Below are 21,217 nucleotides of genomic sequence, written 5' to 3' on the forward strand. Positions count from 1 at the left end.
GGAAGACTTGAACTGAGCAAGGCTTGGGAATGACAGAAACTAGAGTGATGGGTACTCAGCACTGGTGGCCTGTTGACTGTCCCTTACAAGGGCTGCCATTAGCCCGATCTCAGCGGCTCCACTCTGCAGCATCTGCCACCCTGCTCCAGGTTCTAGGAGGGAGTTGGAAGGCCTGCTTGGGTCAGGTGTTCTTTCTGGTCCAGGACCCTGTGAATAGGGATCTTTTCTTAAGAAGGGAGTATTGTGAGCTAGGCCATCACCCCAAGAAGTCTCTAGAACACACCTCCCCTGACCTCCATTACTGTTTCCATCCAATTTTCAGGAATTATTTAGCAAGTATAATAGGCAAAACAAGCACTGGGTGGCCATGTGCAGTTGCTTTTGCCCAGGTCTCAGGCACATGTATGTGCACGCATGTACAAGGTGACAATATCTAAAATGTCGTTTTATTTTTGGGAGGAGAAAGAGACCTTAGGGCTCATAGAGCTCAGTTCTTTCTTTTGTTGGCTTAAAGTGACAGACCTGGGAATTTAAACTCAGCTTTTCCTTCTGACATTTTCAACTATGTCACTTGATCCCTATTATCACTGTTCAAACTTTATATAAAGATTCCCATGGACCCTCAATATTGACTTAAACTTATTTTTACTATAATATTACTTAAATTAGTATAAACTTAAACATTGTATAAGGTCCTTATACCTGCAACTTTTAAGCAAGTATAAAATTATAGCAAACTTACAAGTTACATACAAACAAAACTGTGAAACCAATAAAAATCATTAACAGTGCTATTATAATGTGTTTGTTTAGCTAAAACCAAATTGTTCTTTGGTATGTGAAAGTGGTACTAATGTCCATGGTGGAATTGTCCCCATCACCCCATGCTTTCTCATGAACTCTTCAGAAATTTGTAGGCTGTGACATCATTTAAGTTTTTTTTTTAAATTGACTTCAGAGAGAGAGATGGCAGACACAGACATCGATTTGTTGTTCCACTTATTTATGCATTCATTGGTTGATTCTTATATGTGCCCTGACAGAGGATTGAACCTGCAACCTTGGTGTATTGGGACAGTGCTCCAACCAACTGAACTACCTGGCCAGGGCAGTTCTTCAGATTTTGAATTTTGATCTTTTCCCAGGCTAGTGATATGTTGGGCATTGGCAGCAGCCACAGCTTCCAGTCAGCCATGTGATCATGAGAGTAAACAACTGATGCTCTATAGTGTATTCATTGTGTTAAGAAGATTTTCTCTAACTGTAGGTTAATGTAAGTGTTCTGAGCACATTTAAGGTATGCTAGGCTAAGCAATGATCCTCGGTAGGTGTGTTAAGTGCATTTTTAGGTTACTATATATATTTTCAGCCTACCATGGGTTTATCCAGACGTAACCGTATCATGAGCTGAGGAGCATCTGTACGATCTAGAAACTAGTCCCTTGTCAGATGTATGACTTTGCAAATATTTTCTCCCATTCTGTGGATTGCATTTTCACCCTTTTGATAGTATCATTTGAAGCACAGAAGTTTTCAGTTTTGATGAAATGTGTCTATTTTTTCTTCTGTTGTGTGTGCTTTTGTTGTCAAATGAAGAATCCACTCTGGCTGGGTGGCTCAGTTGGTTGGAGCATCATTTTGTACAAAAAATAGTTAAGGGTTTGATTCCTGGTCAGGGCACATATCTGGGTTGCAGGTTTGATCCCCAGGCAGGGCACATACAGGAGGCAACAGATTGATGCTTCTCTCTCACATTGATGTTTCTCTCTTCCTGCGCTCCTCTCTCAAATCAATAAAAAGCATATCTTGGGTGAAGATTAAAAAAAACAAATAAAACAGAAAAGTAAGAATCTATTTCAAATCCCTGGTCATGAACATACCTCTATGTTTTCTTTTAAGACTTTTGTAATTTTAGCTTTTACATTTTGGTCCTTAATCCATTTTAAGTGAATTTCTGTATATAGTGTGAGATGCAGTGCCCAACTTCATTCTTTTGCATGTGGCTCTCTAGTTGGCCTAGCACTATTTGTTGAAAAGGCTGTTGTTGTTTTCTCACTGAGCTGTATTAGCATCCTTGTTGAAAAATTATTTGACCATAGACACATGGGATTATTTCTGGACTCTTCATTCTATCACATTGTTGTATATTTTGCTTTATAATTAGTTTTGAAATCAGGAAGTGTGAATCCTCCAACTTTGTTCTTTTTCAAAGAAGTCAGCTGGATTCTGACACAGTTTATGTTGACTCTCTCTGTAGATCATTTTGGGGATTATTGTCATCTTAATACTAAGTATTCTGAATTATGAGCATAGCATGTTTTTCTATTTATTTATACCTTTAAATTCTTTTAACAGTGTTTTATGATTTTCAGAGATAGGTTTAGAACTTCTTTTGTTAAATTTATTCCTAAGTATTCAAAAATTTTTATTTATTGATGAGAGAGAGAGAGAGAGAGAGAGAGAAAGAGAGAGGGGGTGGGGGAGCAGAGAGAGAAAGAGGTATCAATTTGTTGTTCCACTTATTTATGCATTCATGGCTTGATTCTTATGTGTTCCCTGACCCAATATCAAACCCATATACTTGACATATTGGGACAACATTCTACCCAAATGAGCTGCCTGGCCAGGACTATTTTTAAATATCTTATTCTTTTTTATGCTGTTGTCAGTGGAATTATTTTCTTAATTTTAGTTTTGGATTATTAATTGCATGTATGTAGAAATTCAGTTGATTTTTGCATATTGTTTTTTGTATCCTGCAACCTTGCTGAACTCAAATTCTAATAGCTCTGTAGTGGATTTCTTAGGATTTTCCATATGCAAGATTGTTACCTGCAAGTAGAGATAGATTTCCTTCTTTTTTTCCAGTTTGGATGCTTTTTTTTTTTTCCTCTCTCTCGCCTAATTGTTCTGGCTGGAACCTCTAGTACAATGTTGAATAGAAGTGGCAATTGCTGACATTTTTTGTGTTGTTCCTGATCTTACGGGAGAACATCCAGTCTTTTACTATTAAGTATAATGTTAGATACGGCTTCTTCATAGATGCCGTTTGTTAGATTGAGAATGTTACCTTTTATTTCTAGTTTGTTCAGTGTTTTTCTCATAATACTGGATTTTTTCAAATGCTTTTTTGTGTCTAATGAGATGATTGTATGGTTTACAGCTTTTACTTTTTATTCTATTCACATGGTATAGTGCATTGATTTTTGGATGTTAACCCACCTTTATATTTCTGGATAAATCCTGCTTGGTCATGGTGTATAATTCTTTTTATGTGTTAGATTTGGTATGCTAGTATTTTGTTGAAGATTTTTGTATCTGTATTCATAGAAATGTTGAGCTGTAGTTTTTTGGTGATATCTCTGACTGGTATTGGTATCAGGGTAATGCTGGCCTCATAAAATAAGTTCGGAAGTGTTCCCTCTTTCATATTTGGAAAAGTTTTTGAAGAATTGGTGTTCGTTATTCTTCAGATGTTTGGTAGAAATTACCAGTGAAGCCATCTGGGCCTGGGCCTGCCTTTGTGGATAGTTTTTTGATAACAAATTCAATCTCTTTATTTACAGGTTTATTCAGATTGTTTCTTAAGTTTTGGTAGTTTGTCTCTTTGTAGGAATTTGTTTTATCAAAGTTATCTAATGTATTGGTATACTATTGTTCCTAGTATTCCTTTATCATCATTATTATTTCTGTAAAGTCAATAGTGTCTTCCTTTTCATTTTTGATGCTGATAATTTGAGTATTTTCTTTTTTTCCTTGATCAATCTAGCTAAACGCTTACCTTTTTAAAGAACCAACTTTCGGTTTTATTGATTTCGGAAATATTGTTTTTCTAGCCTCTATTTCATTAACTTCTGCTCTAATATATTTTGTTTCCATTTTCTGCTTGCTTTTGGTTTAGTTTGCTTTTCTTTTGGTGTTTTAGGTGGAAGGTTATTGATTTGAGGTCTTTGTTCTTTTTCATTATAGGCATTTCAGCTTTAAATTGCATCTCATAACTGTTTTTTCTTTTTAAGATTTTATTTATTTATTCTTGTGAGAGGGGAAGGGAGGGAGAAAGAGTAGGAGAGAAACATCAATGTGTGGGAGAAGCATCTATCGCTTGCCTCTTGCAGTGCCCCCTGACCAGGGATTGGGCCTGCAACCCAGGCACAGGCTCTGACTGGGAATGAAACTGGCAACCTTTTGCCTTTGCAGTACTATGCCCAACCAGCTGAGCCACATTGGTCAGGGTACACCTAATAAGGTTTTATATGTGTGCCTTCATCTTTATTAATCTGAAATTATTTTCTAATTTCCCATTTGATATCTTTATTCATTAGTTATTTAGGAGTGGGTTGTTTAATTTTCTCATATTTGTGAGTTTTCCAAATTTCTTTCTGTTGCTGATTTCTAATTTCATTTTATTGTGGTCAGAGAACATACTTTGTATTATTTCTTTTACATTTATTGAGGTTTGTTTTATGGGCTAGTATATGGTCTATCCTGGAGAGTGTTCCACAGGTACTTGGGGTGAATGTACATTCTGCTGTAGCTGATGGAGTGTTTTATATGATGTCAGTCCAGAAGGTATCCAGCCATGTAATATGAAAAATAGAGACGTTTATTGAAGAAGATACAAGAAACATTGTACACAGAACAGTGATGCCTCAGTCCCCTTCAAAGTAGACACCTTGGGACTTCACACAATTCTCCCAATCGCTACCAGCTGCTCCATCATATCTTCCCGAATATCATCAATGGTCTGAAATCTCTTTCCCTTCAAAGGTGATTTTAGTTTTGGGAAAAGCCAGAAGTTGCCGGGTACCAAATCTAGGCTGCAGGGGGTCTGAGTCACCTGGGTAATTTGATGTTTTGCCAAAAAACTCTTCACCAGATAAGATGCATGAGTGGGCATTTTGTTGTGATGAAGCTGCCAGATACCATGGCCCATAGCTACAGTCTTCTAAATCATCCAAATAGTTTCTGTGGAGGAATGGTCAAACATAATGCAGAATTTAATGCAGATTCATCAATCCGCTTGCTCAGTCATTTTGAATGCGATGGCCACACAGTACATATGCTCACTCAAGGGTATCTGCTGCCCCCACTGACTAGTACAGTGAAGTTGTCATTGTTCACACATGCTCATTCTTGTCCACTCTCCTTGGCTGCCAGGTTACATCAGTGTTGCGCAAACCATTCTTGTTATGTTAACAATAGATGGACTTTGTTTGGATAGACCTTGTATATCTGTTAGGTTTTGTTGGTTCGGTTGTTTAAATATATTTCTTTCTTGATATTTTGTCTAGTTTACTACTAAAGATGGGGTATTAAAATGTCTGTTACTGTTGAATTTTCTGTTTTCGTCTAGTTTTTGTCAGTTTTTGCTTTATGTATTTGTTCTCCATGTCTGTTTGCATTGTATTTGTTTACTCATTTGTTTTGTGTGTGTGTTTTTTTTAAGATTCCACATATAAGTGAAATCATATGGTATTTGACTTTGTCTGACTTACGTACTTAACATAATATCCTCTAGGTTCATCTATATTGTTGAAAGTGTTAAGTTTTCATTTTTTTATTGCAGAATAATATTTAATCACATCTTCTTTATCCATTCATCTGTTGACAGACATGTAGGTTGCTTTCATATCTTGGCTATAGTAGTGCTGCAGTGAACATAGGGGTACATATACCTTTTTAAATTAGTGAAGTAGAATGCTGGGTCAATAGCAGCTCTATTTTTGATTTTCTGAGGTTTCACCATACTGTTTTCTATAGAGGCTGTACTAATTTACAGTTCTACCAACAGTATACAAGGGTTCTCTTTTTCTCCATATCCTCACCAGCACTTGTTATTTGTTGTTTATTGATGCTAGCCAATCTGACAGGTGTGTGATGATATCTCATTGTGGTTTTAATTTGCATTTCCCTGATGATTAGTGACATTGAGCATCTTTTCATATGTCTAGTGGCCATCTGTATGTCTTCTTTGGAGTAACGTCTATGTGGGCCCTCTGATCATTTATTTTTATTTATTTATTTATAAAAAGGTTTTATTTATTTATTTTTAGAGAGGAGAAGGGAGGGAGAAAGAGAGGGAGAGAAATATCAATGTGTGCTTGCATCTGATATGCCCCCTGCTGAGGACCTGGCCTGCAACCCAGGCATGTGCCCTACACTGGGAATCGAACTTGGTGACTCTTTGGTTTGCTTAATTTGCTGAGCCACACCAGCTAGGGCTGCTCATTTATTTTTAAAGATTTTATTTATTTAATTTTTAGAGAGAGGGGAAGGAAGGGAGAGAGGGAGATAAACATCGATGTGTGAGAGAAACATCGATCAGTTGCCTTTTATATACCCCCAGCCTAGGACCTGGCCCACAACCCAGGCATGTTCTCTGACTAGGGATCAAACCACTGACCTTTCAGTTTGCAGGATGATACCCAGTCCACTGAGCAACACCAGTCAGGGCCTCTGCTCATTTTTCAATTGGATGGATTTTTTGTTCTGGTATTGATAAAGGGTATGAGTTTCTTACATATTTTGGATATTAACCCCTTATAAGATGTATAATTGGCAAATGTGTTCTCCCATTCAGTAGGATGTCGTTTTGTTTTGTTGGTGGTTTCCTTCATGGTGAAAACTTTTTAGTTAGAAGGTTACCCAGTTTCACTTTTTGCCTGTATCTGTCCAGTTTTCCCAACACCACTTATTGAAGAGACTGTCTTTATCCCATTGTTTATCCTTGCTTCCTTTGCCATAGATTAATTGACCGTATAAGTGAGGATTTATTTCTGGGCTCTTCATTCTATTCTATTGGTATATATATCTTTTTTTATGCCAGTACCATCCTGTTTTGATTACTGTAGCTTTACATTATAGTTTGTTATCAGGAAGGGTGATACCTCCCATTTTGCTCTATCTCAGAATTTCCTTGGTGTCTTTTTGGTTCCATATAAATATTAGGATTAGTTGTGCTAATTCTGAAAAGAATGCTATTGGTATTTTAATATGGACTTGCATTGAATCTATATATTGCTTTAGGTATAAGGACATTTTAATAACATTAACTCTTCCAATCCATGAGCCAAGGTGTCTTCCATATACTTGTATCTTTTTCAGTTTCTTTTTTCAATGTGTTACAGTTTTCAGAGTACAGATCTTTTACTTCTTCAATTAAATTTATTCCTAGATAGTGTATGCTCTTTGATGCAACTGTAAATGGGATTATTATTATTTTTTTAAATTTTTCAGTTACAGTTGACATGTATTATATTAGGTATATACTCACTGAGTTAGGAGGGAGAGGAAGTAACAGGTCTTGGTTCAAATACCACAGACTCATTTTTCTTACTGAATTAGATTTTCTTTTAGTAACGTTTTAGAGAAAAATATTTTCTTTAGCCCTGGCCAGGTAGCTTAGTTGGTTAGAGCATTGTCCCAATAACTCCCAAGTTTGCAGGTTTGATCTCGAGGTGAGGGCACAAACAAAAATCAACCAATGAGTGGGAAGGGCAGTATAAGGGGACTAAATGGTAATGGGAAAAAAATACAGTAAAGATTAAATCCAAAAGAGAAAAGAAAGTGAAAAGACAAGCCACAAAGTGGTAGAAGATTTGTGCAATAAAGCCATTCAACAATATGTTGCAATTAAAATAGAGTGAGAATTCTTACAAATTAAAAGATATGCAATAGAAAAATGACCAAAAGACTTAAGCACTTTACAAAAGAGGGTATTTAAATGGTATTTAAAAGAGGGTATTAAATATGAGGGGGGACCCAAAAAAAAGAACCCAGAATTTATTTACAAAAAATTGTGTATTCTTACATGTTTAAACTTCAATGATCTTCAAAGTACTCTCCATTTGATACAATACACCTATTGAGATTCCCCCCCCCCCAAAAAAAAAAGGATCAGCTAATGAATGCATAAATATGTGGGACAACAAATCAATGTTTTTCTCTCTCTTTGCCTTCCTCTCTAAAATCAACAAATAAAAATTAAAAAAAAAAAAATTTTCTTTAGTATCTTCATTTGCTCTATGCCCTTATGACCATTTTCAGAGAATTTAAATGGTGGTGGTGGTGGTTTTTTTAAAATACTTTTCACCAGATTTATCGGTGAGTAGCTCTTTGGAGCTCCTCATGCTGTAAATGCTGAAAGTGAAACTCTTTCTTGATACTGTTTTTTTTTTTTAAAGACTTTATATATTTACTTTGGGAAGGGAGAAAGAGTGGGAGAGAAACATTGATCTGTTATCTCTTGCATGCCCCCCAAATGGGACCTGGCCCCCACCCCAGGCATTTGCCCTGACTGGGAATTAAACTGTAACCTTTCAGTCGGCAGGATGATGCCAACGTACTGAGCTACACCAGTCAGGGCTTGCTTGATACTTTAGAACCACTATCACCCAGGTGGTTTTGGATTATGTGTATTCTGAATTTTTTTTAATCCTAATTTTAAACTAAAATATTCTTCTGGGAAACTGGGGTCCCGGAAGGGATCTGTTGTTACCTCCAGAACTCACCCACTCCAGAGAGCAATGTTCTTGTTTGTGTTTCCTCTCTGGTTATTAATGTTTCACTCTTATCTCTTAAGTTTTTACTGTACTAAATTATATTATGTTAAGGAAAAATAAATTTATGTGCACCAGCTTGTAAGCCTCTTGAGCTGGGTAGATTGCCCTTCAGTACTTTCTCTTCAAACATGCTGAGTGAGTTCTCAGTAAGTGTTGCCTGACAGATTGCGCTTGACCCACGAGTCTTGGGAGCTTTGAGGGAGAAGAAATGTGGGCAGTGTGTTGACACCTCTGCTGGAATACCCTCGCTGATGAGGGTTCCTCCCTGTTTCAAAAGTACCTGTTTCATGGGTCCATGCATTAATGCTCAGGAAGTTCTTCCTTGAGAGAAAAAAAAGAAGAAAAAAAAAAAGTTCTTTCTTCTTTTGAATTAAGTGATTTTTATGGTTTTAATTCTTCTTGATTTAACAAGTTCTTTTTCACTTGACATTTTTGTTTTCCTTATAGAAATGGACCACCCATATTACTGTAGTTAGAGTTCAACAATATGATCATGTGCTGGCTGAAACATAGCCAACAGTTGAGGTAATTCATTTAGCTTTAGCCAGAGTCCTCTTCCTAAGCCTTGTACGAGGCTTCTGGAGTCAGGTGTCTTATGAATTCCAAGTGTAAGGCAAATTTACATGAAAAAACTCAAACCAAAACACAACTTATGCACCTGCTCTGTTACTCGAGCACTGATTTGATAATTTTCTTTCTATGTCTAGGAATATAAGACCTACAAGGAGAACTTTCTGAAGCGCTTCCAGCTCACCAAGCTGCCTCCATATCTAATTTTTTGTATTAAGAGATTCACTAAGAACAATTTCTTTGTGGAGAAGAATCCAACTATTGTCAACTTCCCTATTACGTGAGTATTGCCCTGCTTCACTTCCTCTTAGGGGGAGTGAGCCTGAATTTCTTTTCATATTTTTGTACCACTATTAATTTTGGACTGTTTAGTTGGAGACTGCAAGGAACAGAGCCTAGCCACACTGCGTAAGTTAAGAGTTTTTATTTGTAGGCTATAAATATTTCGGGCCTCAAAGATAGATGTTTACATGGAAGCTATCCCCCTTTTACCATCTTTCATGTTGCTTGCTGGGAATTGTAGTCTTTCATTGTAGGGATAAATAGCTGACAAAAAGTAGTATAGGACAGGTAGGATTCTGCCTAGCTTTGAAGATAATCTTGAGCAGTTCGTATGTTTGTGGGTCATCACATCTTCTTGCACACTGTAGGTAGGTAGTGGCAATGAGGGTGACTCCAGATTTGTATCTCATCTTGGGTTCCTTCTGTCTTATTTTTTCTCCAGAGGGTAAAGTCTGGAATGTGTCAAATTTCTTCCTGTTGATGAAGAAGTTGCAAATTTTGATGTACGGTCTTATTTTTAATTAACCATGCAGTTGTCTCTCTTTGAACATTGATGAATATTTTAATGCAAAATTGGGAGGTGTTATACCAGGTGAATTTCCTTTGCCACCTTCTAACGCAAAAAGCTCCTGTAAAGCCCTTTTTAGGGCAGGCAGTTGGCTTTTTGTTCTCAAGAGACATGGTGTTTCTCATGTTGAAGAAGGTATCTCTGAGAACTTGGAGAAACCTGGTAGCGGGGCTGGCAGGAAGGAATGTGGGTATCTGTGTGTTGGCCTTTAGCTAAGATAGCAGTTTCTTACTGGGAAGAATTTGGATGAATACGTGATAGAGCTAATGTGATATTTAGTTCAGGAGCGTTTATTAAAAACCTTCACAAAGTAGTATGGGAGCTGTAATGGACAAATGTTCATTTTCTTTTCTTTTTCCCTCCATTAATCATTTGCCCACACGGTACCAGGATTGCCAATTTTCTCCTTTGGGAATAGTTCCAGTTCTGAACTCCCTGTAGTGTTTAAGAGAGTAATATCTAAAATTAAAGAGGTCTGTTGCAACCAAGGAAGCAATGGGCAGCAGCAGCTTGTCCTGGGCTAACCTTAACTTGTCCCCAAGATCCTCTTTTCCCTGACTTCCCAGTGAGCTAAAGCAGCCCCGCCTAGACTCTGTCCTGTTATTTCTCCTATCCTAAGCCCTTCCTTGTTTCACTGTCCCTAGCTTTAATAAACATACTTCAAAATAAGAAATTAATTAAATTAAAGAGGTCTAAGTTCTGGGCTGTCCTAGCTGTGTGACCTTGGGCAGGTCATTTGCATATTCTGGATGTATTGTCTCTTGGAGAAAATGAGAGGTTTACTAGATGATCCTTAAGGGGTCCTTCCAGGTATAACATTTTATTACTTCTGGTTCCATGGTTACCAACAATCTGAGAACAGTGAGAGGGAGGGAGAGATAGAAACCCTCTGTGGTTAGAAATACAGGAGGAGTTCTTTTTCTCTTTCTCATATTTTCTTGTTCTTTCACTAGTATCTTGTTTGTACGACAATTAGAGCTAAATTTGGGTATGTGAAGGCTGACTTTCTGCTGCCTTGAGTGGGACCACAGAGGAGATTTGTTTGGAAGTCAGCCTATCAGGGTTTTATTTCAGAATTGGACTCTTGTGAATTTCCATAGTCACCAGTAGGAAGGAGTCACCTGGTAGGAGGGAACACCCTAGACTCCAGGGCAGCTTCAGAGAAAGAAAAACTATATATGGATAGCAGTTCCTGCTCAGTCACCACAGAAATTTCCTTGCTCCATCGGTTTCTTTTATTATGTTTATTTTGCTACCAGTTGCATTTGTATTTTTGGTAATTGTGACTTCAAATGATTTGTCCCTCAGAAAGCTTACTTTTGAGAAGTTGAGAAAAAAGTTATAGCTCACCTTTAAACAACATGGGTTTGAACTGTGTGAGTCCACTTTTATGTGGATTTTTTTCAGTAAGTACAGTTTGCCCTTTATATCTCCAGGTTTTGCATCTACAGTTCAAACAACCTTGGATTGAAAACAGTATTTTCAATCCACAAATGGGAATCCAAGGATGCAGAGGGCCAACTGTGTGCGTTGTTCCCTTCCATTTTATAGAAGGGGCTTGAACACTGCATTTTGGTACCTGCGGGAGGTCCTGGGACCAGTTCCCTGTAGATACTGAGAGACAACTGTAGTTAAGTTTGTGGGGAGTAAAAAAATATACATGGGTTTTTGACTGTGCAGGGGATCAGTGCACCTAACCTCCACACCATTCGAGGGTCAGCTGTACTTGACTAGTCAGCCTTTAGGAGAACATCAAATTGTGTGACTAATTCTGGAAACCTACTCTTAATTCTTTATGTACCGAAATTACTTTTAGAGTAATTTGGTTTTAGATGAACAAAATCCCCATTCTTGAAAAGGACCCATTTCATACCTAATTCTCTCATGTGTTCTATTCCTAACATGTCTTTTTACGAGAGTTTATCAGTCTTGCAATTAGGTGCCCTTCCTCATGTGGAGATAGGATTTTTGGAGCCCAGGTTTAAAGTTTTAACTTCCAGCTAATTAGGTGTTCTCTAAATTGGACTGTTCTGATTGGGAGATAAGTATGGTTTGCTTCTTTGGCTATTTTGTAGAACAAAATGGTATAACATACCTTCATTCCCTTTTGCCACTTAAACAGTTCTGGTTCAGCCATGAAAACTTGAGTATCAGTACTCCTGAAGATTTCTCAAGGACTCTTTCCAGTGAATTTGGACAACTGTCGTTAAAACAGAGGAGAAGAGAACCCAGAAAGTCAGCTCTTAGCAGCTGGCAGGCAGTTTGGCTGTCTAGAGCTCATATGGATTTCTTAGGACTCATATCTAAATTATAACATTGAATATGTATTGCAGTTTATATGGGGCCCTGTTGATCTGTAGAAATAAAGAGCTAACACTAACACATAGAAAGCTACATAATATACCTAATTAGAACAAAGTTGCATATTTGTTTATAATTATATGGTTTACATTGAAAAGGTTTTGTATTTTTGGACAAGTAATATATTTACAGTCTAAAATTCAAAGGGAGAGAGCTACCTAGAAGCCTTTGAAGTGACCGCTAGATGTAATAACCAATGTTAGCATGTCTTATGAATTCTTTTAGGGATGATATTGTGTTTCATGTTATGAGTATAGCACCTCAGACGGTTATAGACTGAAAACATGATATGGTCTCTCTTATTCTACTTTGTATTATTTAAATTCTTATAAATATTTGTAGGCTAAAGAAGGTATATTTTCCCTCTAAATTATGTAATTAACATATTCTCTTAATATTTACATTAACTGTCAATCTCCGTATTTAACTATTTGAAAGTTCTTAATAACTGTCCTAGTAAACACATTTATAATAGCACTGTACTTTGCAATAACTGGTATACATTTATATTCAACTGATGGGTGGAGTTCAACAAACAAAACACAAAAGGAGATTTTATTACAAGTACAGTAAGAATGTTATTTTATATTTGAAAGTGGGTGTTCAGATTTTAAAAATATGATGTTGCTAAGCCCTAGTTAATGGAACCTAGTCAGTAGTTTTCTTTTGGCAACTAGAACTGAGAAATTGGGAAACTGGGGTAGCCAGGGCGGGTCACATAAAGAAGAGATGCTGGGCTACACAAGAAGGAGGAAGAATAAAGCTGGTGTCAAAAGCAGGGAAGATGGCAAGTGGTTCTCTTAGATCCTGCTTCTTCTGTTCCTGGTTCCAGAAGCATCTCCTAGTCTGAAAATCTTGAGTAAATTTCCCTTTTGCACTTAAGTTACCTTGGGTTGGTTTCTATTACTTGTAACTATTCTGCTTGGCTAAAAGAAAGACAATCAAATAAAGAAGCAAGGTCCCAGAAAATCCAAGAATATAAGCTGGAATGCCTGTTTTGCCGTACTGAAGTTGTTAACTATGATAATGTGCGGTGGCAGCCCACATAATCATGTGGTCAGGTCTTCCATAGCCTGGGGCCAGAGACCTGGCATTGCTTGAAGCTGCACCTGATTCCCTGTTGTTTACTACAGCTGCACCTGATTCCCAGGCCAGGCAGAGGATGAGGCGATTATACCTGTTATCTCACTTAATCCTCACCATCTCATTGTAGAAGAGCCTTAAGTTACTTAACCTGCTTAAACTCACTCAAAGCTCCGAGGGGACAGAGCCCAGATTCTAGTTCAAGTCTGAATGACTCTAGACCCTACAGTACACTTTTGACTGCTTGCGATGCTTCTTAAATGTGCTTTTCCCATAGAGCCAGTCTTTCTAGTTTGACTCATTTTTATGGCAGATTGTGTGAATCTCCACAAACTTGGGCTTCCTTGGGTCTGCAAACCTACCTAGATCCAGGGTCCTAATATAGGCTCCAACAGATTTGGGGGCCATTTGCATAGGACAGTTTCCCTAACCTGGTAGTCTTTGATTTTCTGGCTCTATTTTTTTCATCACCAGAAATGTGGATCTGAGAGAGTACTTGTCTGAGGAAGTTCAAGCAGTACACAAGAACACCACCTATGACCTGATTGCCAACATTGTACATGACGGCAAGCCCTCCGAGGGCTCCTACCGGATCCACGTGCTTCATCATGTGAGTGGCAGAGTGGCAAAAACAGGTGTTGTTTCTTTGGCATCACAGAGGGCAGCTCCCTTCAGTTTGCCCTTTCTTCAGGCTGATGATGGGATTTGGCAAGTAATAAAGCTGTCAGTGGTGAGTTTAAGGCAGTGGTTCTCAATTTTGCGCATTGGACTCATCTGGGAGTTCTAAAATAAATCTGGTATTTGGGCACCACCTCAGGCCAATTACATTAGGGCCATGTAATTTGTGCCTGTGGGTTTTCAACCGTGGTAGAGGCCAGGGATGCTGCTAAATATTCTACAAGGCACGGGCAGCCCCCAGAGCAAAGACTTACCTGGCCTAAAATGTCAGTCAGGGTTAAGTGACAGCATTAGAGTATCTGGAGGTGGAAACCAGGTGTCACAGATGTTTTAAAGTTCCCCAGGAGAGTCCAGTGTGCAGCCAGACTAGAGCCTTACCCCGACAGTGGAGTCCTCAGACGAGCAGCGTTGACATCATGGGAACATCGTTAGAAATGTAGAACCTCAGGCCCACCCAAACCTATTGAATCAGAAGCTGCACTTTTTAAAAATATTTTATTTATTTAATTAAAAAATTATTTTAATTTTTATTTTTTTTAGAGAGAGCAGAAATGAGGGAGAAAGAGAGGGAGAGAAACATCGATCTGTTGCCTCTTGCATGCCCCCAACCAAGGACCTGGCCCACAAACCAGGCATGTGCCCTGACCGGGAATCGAGCTGGCAACCTTTTGGTTCGCAGGACAATGCCCAACCCTCTGAGCCACACTGGTCAGGGCTATTTATTTAATTTTAGAGAGAGGGGATGAAAGGGAGAAAGAGAGGGAGAGAAACATTGACATGAGAGAGAAACATCATATGCTCCTCAACCAGGACTGAACCCACAGCCTAGGTATGTGCCTTGGCTGGGAATTGAATGCACAGCCTTTTGGTGCACAGGATGATGCTCCAACTAACTGAGCCTCCCTGCCAGGGCAGGACACTATTTCTTGAGTATTTCTGTGTTCTAGGGGATAGAAGGTAGGAATGTTCATTTTTAGTTTTCAGTAGTTAACACTGTACCTCCTAGGTGAGTGTGTCCAGTCTGTCATTTCTGAGCAGCAAAGAGATGTCTTAGGTGAGAAGTAGAGGACCTTTTCTTTTTTCTCTGTTGTTCACCTAAATTCTTCTTAAAAGGTACAGAGTGTTTGGGCTCCATTATACTTAAAGGACTCTTTGTCAGGAATTGTGTTTGCCAAGGTCAGCACCAAAAGCTCTTTAAATTGAATGATGCCTAGCAGAGGTCAGGCACTCTTTTACCTAGGACTTTTGTGGGGTGATGGTCTCATGGCTATTCTGACTCTTCTTCTGACTGTGGTCCCTTCTTTATATATTCTTAGTTTTGGGGAGCAGACTAACCAGCCCTCAATATTTTTTGCAGGGGACAGGCAAATGGTATGAATTACAAGACCTCCAGGTAACTGACATCCTTCCCCAGATGATCACGCTGTCAGAGGCTTACATTCAGGTGGGTTGGCCACAGACTTGGTCAGTGCCAAATTGATGGGGTCAGTGAGAGAAACAGTGTATGCGAAGGCAGGAAGAGGGGTTGAATTAGAGCCTTGGTTAGGCTGGGTTCCTGTTTGGATACACTGAGTAAGATTATATGGCCTTGAGAGTCCAAGAGATTTTCAGAAGAGAAAAGCAGGGGAGTGTGGAAGTTTTATGAGTGAGTAGGGAGGTTATGTTTATGGCCAGGTCAGTTTTGCAGAGGTGTATGATCTGATTTCAAGAAGAAAGACCCTGGAATCATCAGAACATCAGTTAGACGTTGACTCTGAAGCTTTCCCCATTTCTCTAGTCAAATTTAGCCTCTTTGTGATCCTACAGCACTTTTCTACCTGTGTTTATTGGAGCACCAACTGTATTATTTTAACTGTCTTCTCTATTGGATTTGAGAGCTGGTGTGGAGCAGAGTATCTGTCATCTCTTTATAACTACCCTAGTACCTGGTGAAGAAGGAAGACTGAGACTACGAAAAAGCTATAGCTTTATGAAAAAGAGGGCAAACGCTTCTCATTCTAGAGTTAACTCCTAGCAAGTTTGTCTAAGGTTGCAGGTCTGACTATGAGTTCTTTTTTAGAAAGGGAGTTTGGAATAAGTAAGAAAGAGACAGGGATGGATGGATGGAAAAGTGAACATCGAATGAAAGGGAATTTTCTGAAAGATGAGTAATTTTCAGGGGACTTAACAAATGTGTAAGATGAGCCACAGGCTATCCATTGCCTAGGGTAGATTAGGTATTTTATGAATATTTGTAGATTGAATGTCAGCTCATAAATATCTATTGCGTTCATTTCTTACAGATTTGGAAGAGACGAGATGATGAAACCAACCAGCAAGGGGCTTGAAGGAGAGGTCAGGGCTTTGCTTCCAGGGGACTTCCGATGAATATGTAAATAAGGATACTGAAACTGTAACTGAACATAGGCTGACTGGCTCATTTCCGGGGCAGCCCAGTTTGTATGGGTTTTGATCATGCCAGGGCATCAGAGGGCCCACCCGCCTGGGATGGCTCTGCGCTGTCACCCAGCTGTTCTTTGATCAGTTTATTGTAGATTGATGTTCTTCCTATCTAGCTTCCCTCTAGCTCCAACAGGCCTGAACTCTTTTACAGATGTATGTAATTTATTTCTGAGTAGCTACATATCTGAAGGACAAGATAATTTTTTCTAAGCATCAGAGCCTCGGGAGTAGGAACATGAAGTCAGTAGCATCCTTTTCCCATCATAGCTAGATAGCTTTCCTGTGGTTCTCATCATTTCCTGATATTTTTTGGGAATGAATAAAATGTTTTCCTGTTTTTAAACCAGCATCTTGTTTTATATCTTTCCCTTAGGTGATTTTCGTTTAAGCCTTACAAACTGTCTGTCTTACAGTCTGTCATCTGGTGGACATCATGCTTGTGTCTTCCTGTCAGCCTGTGGGTGGTGTGTCAGTAACAAAATATCTGATTAAAAGTGATAAATTATCCTTGTACTTAATGAGAAGTCCGGAGGTGAGTGGTTTCAGCCTATAGTGCTGGGCTGTGTGAGGGAAGAGGGAAGGAAGGGCATCTGACTGCAGTGCAGTTCTGGGTGCAAAGCTGAGCCAGGCCAGCTGGGAGCCCAGAGCAGCGATTGCCTGTCAGAAGAATCAAGCAGAAGTGGCCTTTTTCAAGGCCAGCCACCGATTAGGAGCAGTCCAGAGAAGTGTGACCCTGGCCTGAGCACTGTGGCAGATCTGAAGATGCGGGAAGGCTGAAGGTAGAGCAGCTGGTGGCAGGCAGGCAGCTACAGCAAGTTCTCTTAGAGAGGGATGGGCGGTGTGCACTTCTGTGGCTGCCACCCTTCACTTCTGGGACACAATCTGTCCTTACTCGCCTCTCCGACAGCTTCAGTATTTCCTTTGCAGCCACATCTTCCTCTATCCAGCTATTAAACATTGAGGTTCTCAGGTTAGGCCCTCTCTTCTCCCTGTTTACTTTTTCTGTGGGCCATTTCAACTATGTCTGTGGCTTCACTTGTCGCTTTAGAGGAGATGACTCCAGTCTTAATCCCAGACTTTTTTAAATTGTCAAATTTAGAGCCAGCTCCCTACTTTATGTATTTTGGGTGTCTTAAAGTTGATTCAAATGCAGAATTGTTTAAAACTGAGCTTGTGAGTTTTCTCCTCATACTTGACTCCTTTCCAGTGGTTTCTATGTAGATGAAGGGTACCGCCATTCATCCAGTTACATAAGCTAAAAATTATTCTTCCCCCATCCTCACTTCCCTTGTCTAGTCCATTACCAAGTCCTTTTAATTTCACTTTGTGTTTCTTGAATTTTCCTACTTTGCATTCTCTGCCAATGTCTAGTCTAACTAATGTTAGCCTAGTCCAGGGCTGATCAGGAGAGAGAAACTATATAAATAATTTGATCAGGGGGAAATATAATTTCCAGAATTATTAACTATAATGGGATTGGCTAGTAATAAAGAATTCTAAAGAAGGTAGGAATAGCAGATATAAGAACAGCTACTTCTCCAGGGGCTGACATAGCGTGTCCAAGGCCAAGATCCAGACCTTGCTGAAACTTCCTCTTGGAACCTGCCAGGAACCTGTTAGGAAAAGCTGTTTATGGGGCAGCATCTCACTTTGCTACTAAACTGCCTGTGAAGTAGGGACATGCCCAGTGAAGCTGCTGGGTGCATGGTGCTGCTCTTGGCTAGCACTTTAGGAGCCTGGTGCGGGAGGGAGCTGCACATGCTGCTTTTGGGTGAGCACAATGGCACCTGGAAGCAAGTCCCTGTCTTCTGGCAGTGTGTCTCCAGGATCCACTCAGACAAAACTTCAGTGTCAGCTGAAGGAAAAATTTAAAGGTCCCATATCCACCTTCACAGCAGGCGAAAAAGGGTGAGTTTGGAGCTGAGAGTGCTGAATTGGTAACAGGCACAATCCACCTCTTTGATGACTCAGCTTCCATATGTACTCTTCACACGTGGAACTCCTGTGCAAAGAGAACAAAGAAAACTATTTCTGCCTAATAAAAGCAGCCAGCCTTCTTAAAAGTGAGCAAGTTTTCAAACTTTTCTAAAATGAAATACAGTCTCAAGAGTCATATATTCATTGATGGCTAAATTGTCTATTCCTCAAATCCAGTTGCAGCTCCACTGAATATTCTGTTACCTAAAGACTTAAGTTGTAAAGCTAACTTCCAATAAATTGTCTATAAAATAAAAATGGGAAGAAGAGAGAAAAATGGGTTACCATATACAAATTATATAGGTGTAACAAACACATGGAAAATAAGCAAAATTACTTACGGTCCTCATTTACATAACTGGTCACAACACTGTAACTGATAACTTCTTCCACTACCCCTTCCATGTTTACTCTGCCCTAAGCTTGAACCTCAGCTGAGGGGTCTTGACTTGGTAGCATGATCCAAATCGTAAATCCCTAATGGCCTGATTCCTTAATCATTCCTGCCTCTGCCCCCTTCTGGGGTTGCTGTAGTTTTTCCATTAACCTTCACTGTTGGACATAGTCCATCTTGCCTGCATGATATAGAACAAATCCAATTTCCCCTTGGTAATCAGGAGCAGTCGCTCTGTCTCTCTTAACTTTTACTCTTTTACCTCTGACTTCACATGCTCAGTACGATGTATATTGCTAATTGATAGTACTTATTCCACTGAAGTATTCCATTTTTCTGTGATTCTATGACTAATGACTATCTTCCATTAGACTCAGTTCCAAAAGGGCAGACAGGAACTCTGTTTTATGCCCAGTCCTAAGGAAATGCTTGGCACTTAGGAGTTAATCACTAATGTTCATTGAGAAAATGGCATCATGCTAAGCCTCTTCTCTGTATCCTTTTGCGCAAATGATTTTGTCTCTACACTCTCCCAAGATGTTGACAATTGATACTGTTGCCTGAAAGGCTGGGGACCACTGCTCAGAGCTCACTATCATGTCCTGTGTACAGTAGCTGAAGGTCCTTTGTGGGTGACATATGGCTTGCTTCTACGACTGCTGTCTGAGCCAGAGGCTTGGCTCACATGTCTTTAGAGCTATGATCCCAGCATCTGCTTCCTCTTTTGGGGACCTCAGGCTCTGGCCAGTCTGAACCACAGATGAGAAAGAAGTGAGATTCCTGATTTCTTAGCCAGAAGCCACAAAGGAAAAGATAAATAGGTGGAAAACATATCCTAACTTTAAAAGACATATTGTAGGGGAAAATTTGCAACCTATAGGACAGTGAATGAATGAATACACCTAGTATATTTTTACTGGTAGAACAATGAAAAGAACACTCCCATGGAAAATTGAGCAAAGCACTCACATAAGCATTTCACAAAAACATGAAATATAAATGGCCAGTCAGCATGTAAAAAATATTTACTTAGTAACGAAAGAAATGAAAATTCGTGGAGACATTTATTTGAACAATAAAAACAACAAAAAAAAAGAGCTAATAAAGTCTGTAGCACGTTACTAAAAAAGAAAAAAAATTAGAACAACCAATGAGGTCATTTTAATATTTTAGATTAGCAAATGTGTAAAAGACTGCTAATGCCCATGTTGGTGGGAGTGGAAAAGAGGCACTGGTTTGCTGCTGGGAGAGGAGTTGGTGTGTTGAATACAGAGGCGCAGTTTGGCAGTACAGCCTGCATGAAAAGTCAAGATGTTTGTAGATTTTTGTCCCCAAGTTTCACATCTTGGAATTGATCAGATACTGATAATTGATAATATTTATTTAAAAATGAAAGTTTGTATCAAGAAAAAAATATAAGCCAATTAACAGTGATGATAGATAACTATATTTATTGACCCAGAAATGTTATTTTTAAATGAACAAAGTTTACAAAGCAGTGTATATAGGACGTTCCTGTTTTTTTTAAAAAATTATATCTATTTTTGTGTATGTGCAGAGAAAACTTTGGAATGATATATAATGTTACAATGATTATGTTGTGGATTTTAAACCTCAGTCATTAACCAGGGCACGTAAATGTCACTTCTTATTTCTCTATAATTGAACTAGATAGTTTTGGCTATTAAGCCCCCAAACTTCTTATTTCCATTTGAAAATAACTCAGTCTTCTGTTGTTCAATAATACTCAGCCACTCTTGGGGAGCTACCCACTGAACCCCCCTCCTGTTTCCCTGGGAGTGACCCAGATTGCCGGATCCTGAGGACCAGTGTTGGTGACATGCTCTCCGTCGTCTCTGGGTCTCCACCGAAGCACCACGCATCTTGCCTGGTCCCCACCTTCCTGCGCCCGCGGGGGCAACACGTGTCAGACCTCTCTCCAAGTCCATGAAATCTGTGAGCGCTTCGTCCACAGTCACGGGTCTGCTGTGGGCCCACCATTTTGTTCATTTCTGACGGCCTCAGGGTGGTGATGTGAATGACCCCCTGTATCCCATCGGGGAGCTCTGTCACTCCGAGCCAGTCCTCAGGTCTGTCTGTCTATGCCCCTCTTTAAGGCTGTTCTCTGGACTCTTTCTAATGCCTTGGAGCCGAGCTTCTCTAAGGAACTCATGTTCTCGCACCACACCCTGGAAAGTGAAAAACAAGTCCCCTCTGCTCTTGGTCCCTAACTCCTCCTGGGGCTTTCTCCCTGCCTTCCTCTGGGGTGCAGGATGCTGGGCACGTCTCACGGACCCTCTG

At 39.5% G+C, this 21,217-nt stretch overlaps 1 protein-coding gene across 2 annotated transcripts in view; it reads left to right on the plus strand.

Moving 5' to 3' along the window:
• Nucleotides 1–16,863, plus strand: part of USP39 (ubiquitin specific peptidase 39) — a 35,337-nt gene extending 18,474 nt beyond the window's left edge. For both annotated transcript variants that reach the window (XM_054577653.1, XM_054577652.1), the window contains exons 10-13: nucleotides 9,269–9,411; nucleotides 13,900–14,035; nucleotides 15,461–15,547; nucleotides 16,386–16,863. In XM_054577653.1, the coding sequence (XP_054433628.1) occupies nucleotides 9,269–9,411; nucleotides 13,900–14,035; nucleotides 15,461–15,547; nucleotides 16,386–16,430 (411 nt within the window). In that variant the 3' untranslated portion in view covers nucleotides 16,431–16,863. The remainder of the gene's footprint in view (nucleotides 1–9,268; nucleotides 9,412–13,899; nucleotides 14,036–15,460; nucleotides 15,548–16,385) is intronic.
• The last annotated feature ends 4,354 nt before the right edge of the window (nucleotides 16,864–21,217 follow it).

The sequence above is a fragment of the Pteronotus mesoamericanus genome, unplaced genomic scaffold (genome assembly GCF_021234165.1).
Source record: "Pteronotus mesoamericanus isolate MK-2021 breed Mesoamerican mustached bat unplaced genomic scaffold, CSHL_Meso_final contig_44, whole genome shotgun sequence".
Taxonomy (NCBI): Eukaryota; Metazoa; Chordata; class Mammalia; order Chiroptera; family Mormoopidae; genus Pteronotus; species Pteronotus mesoamericanus.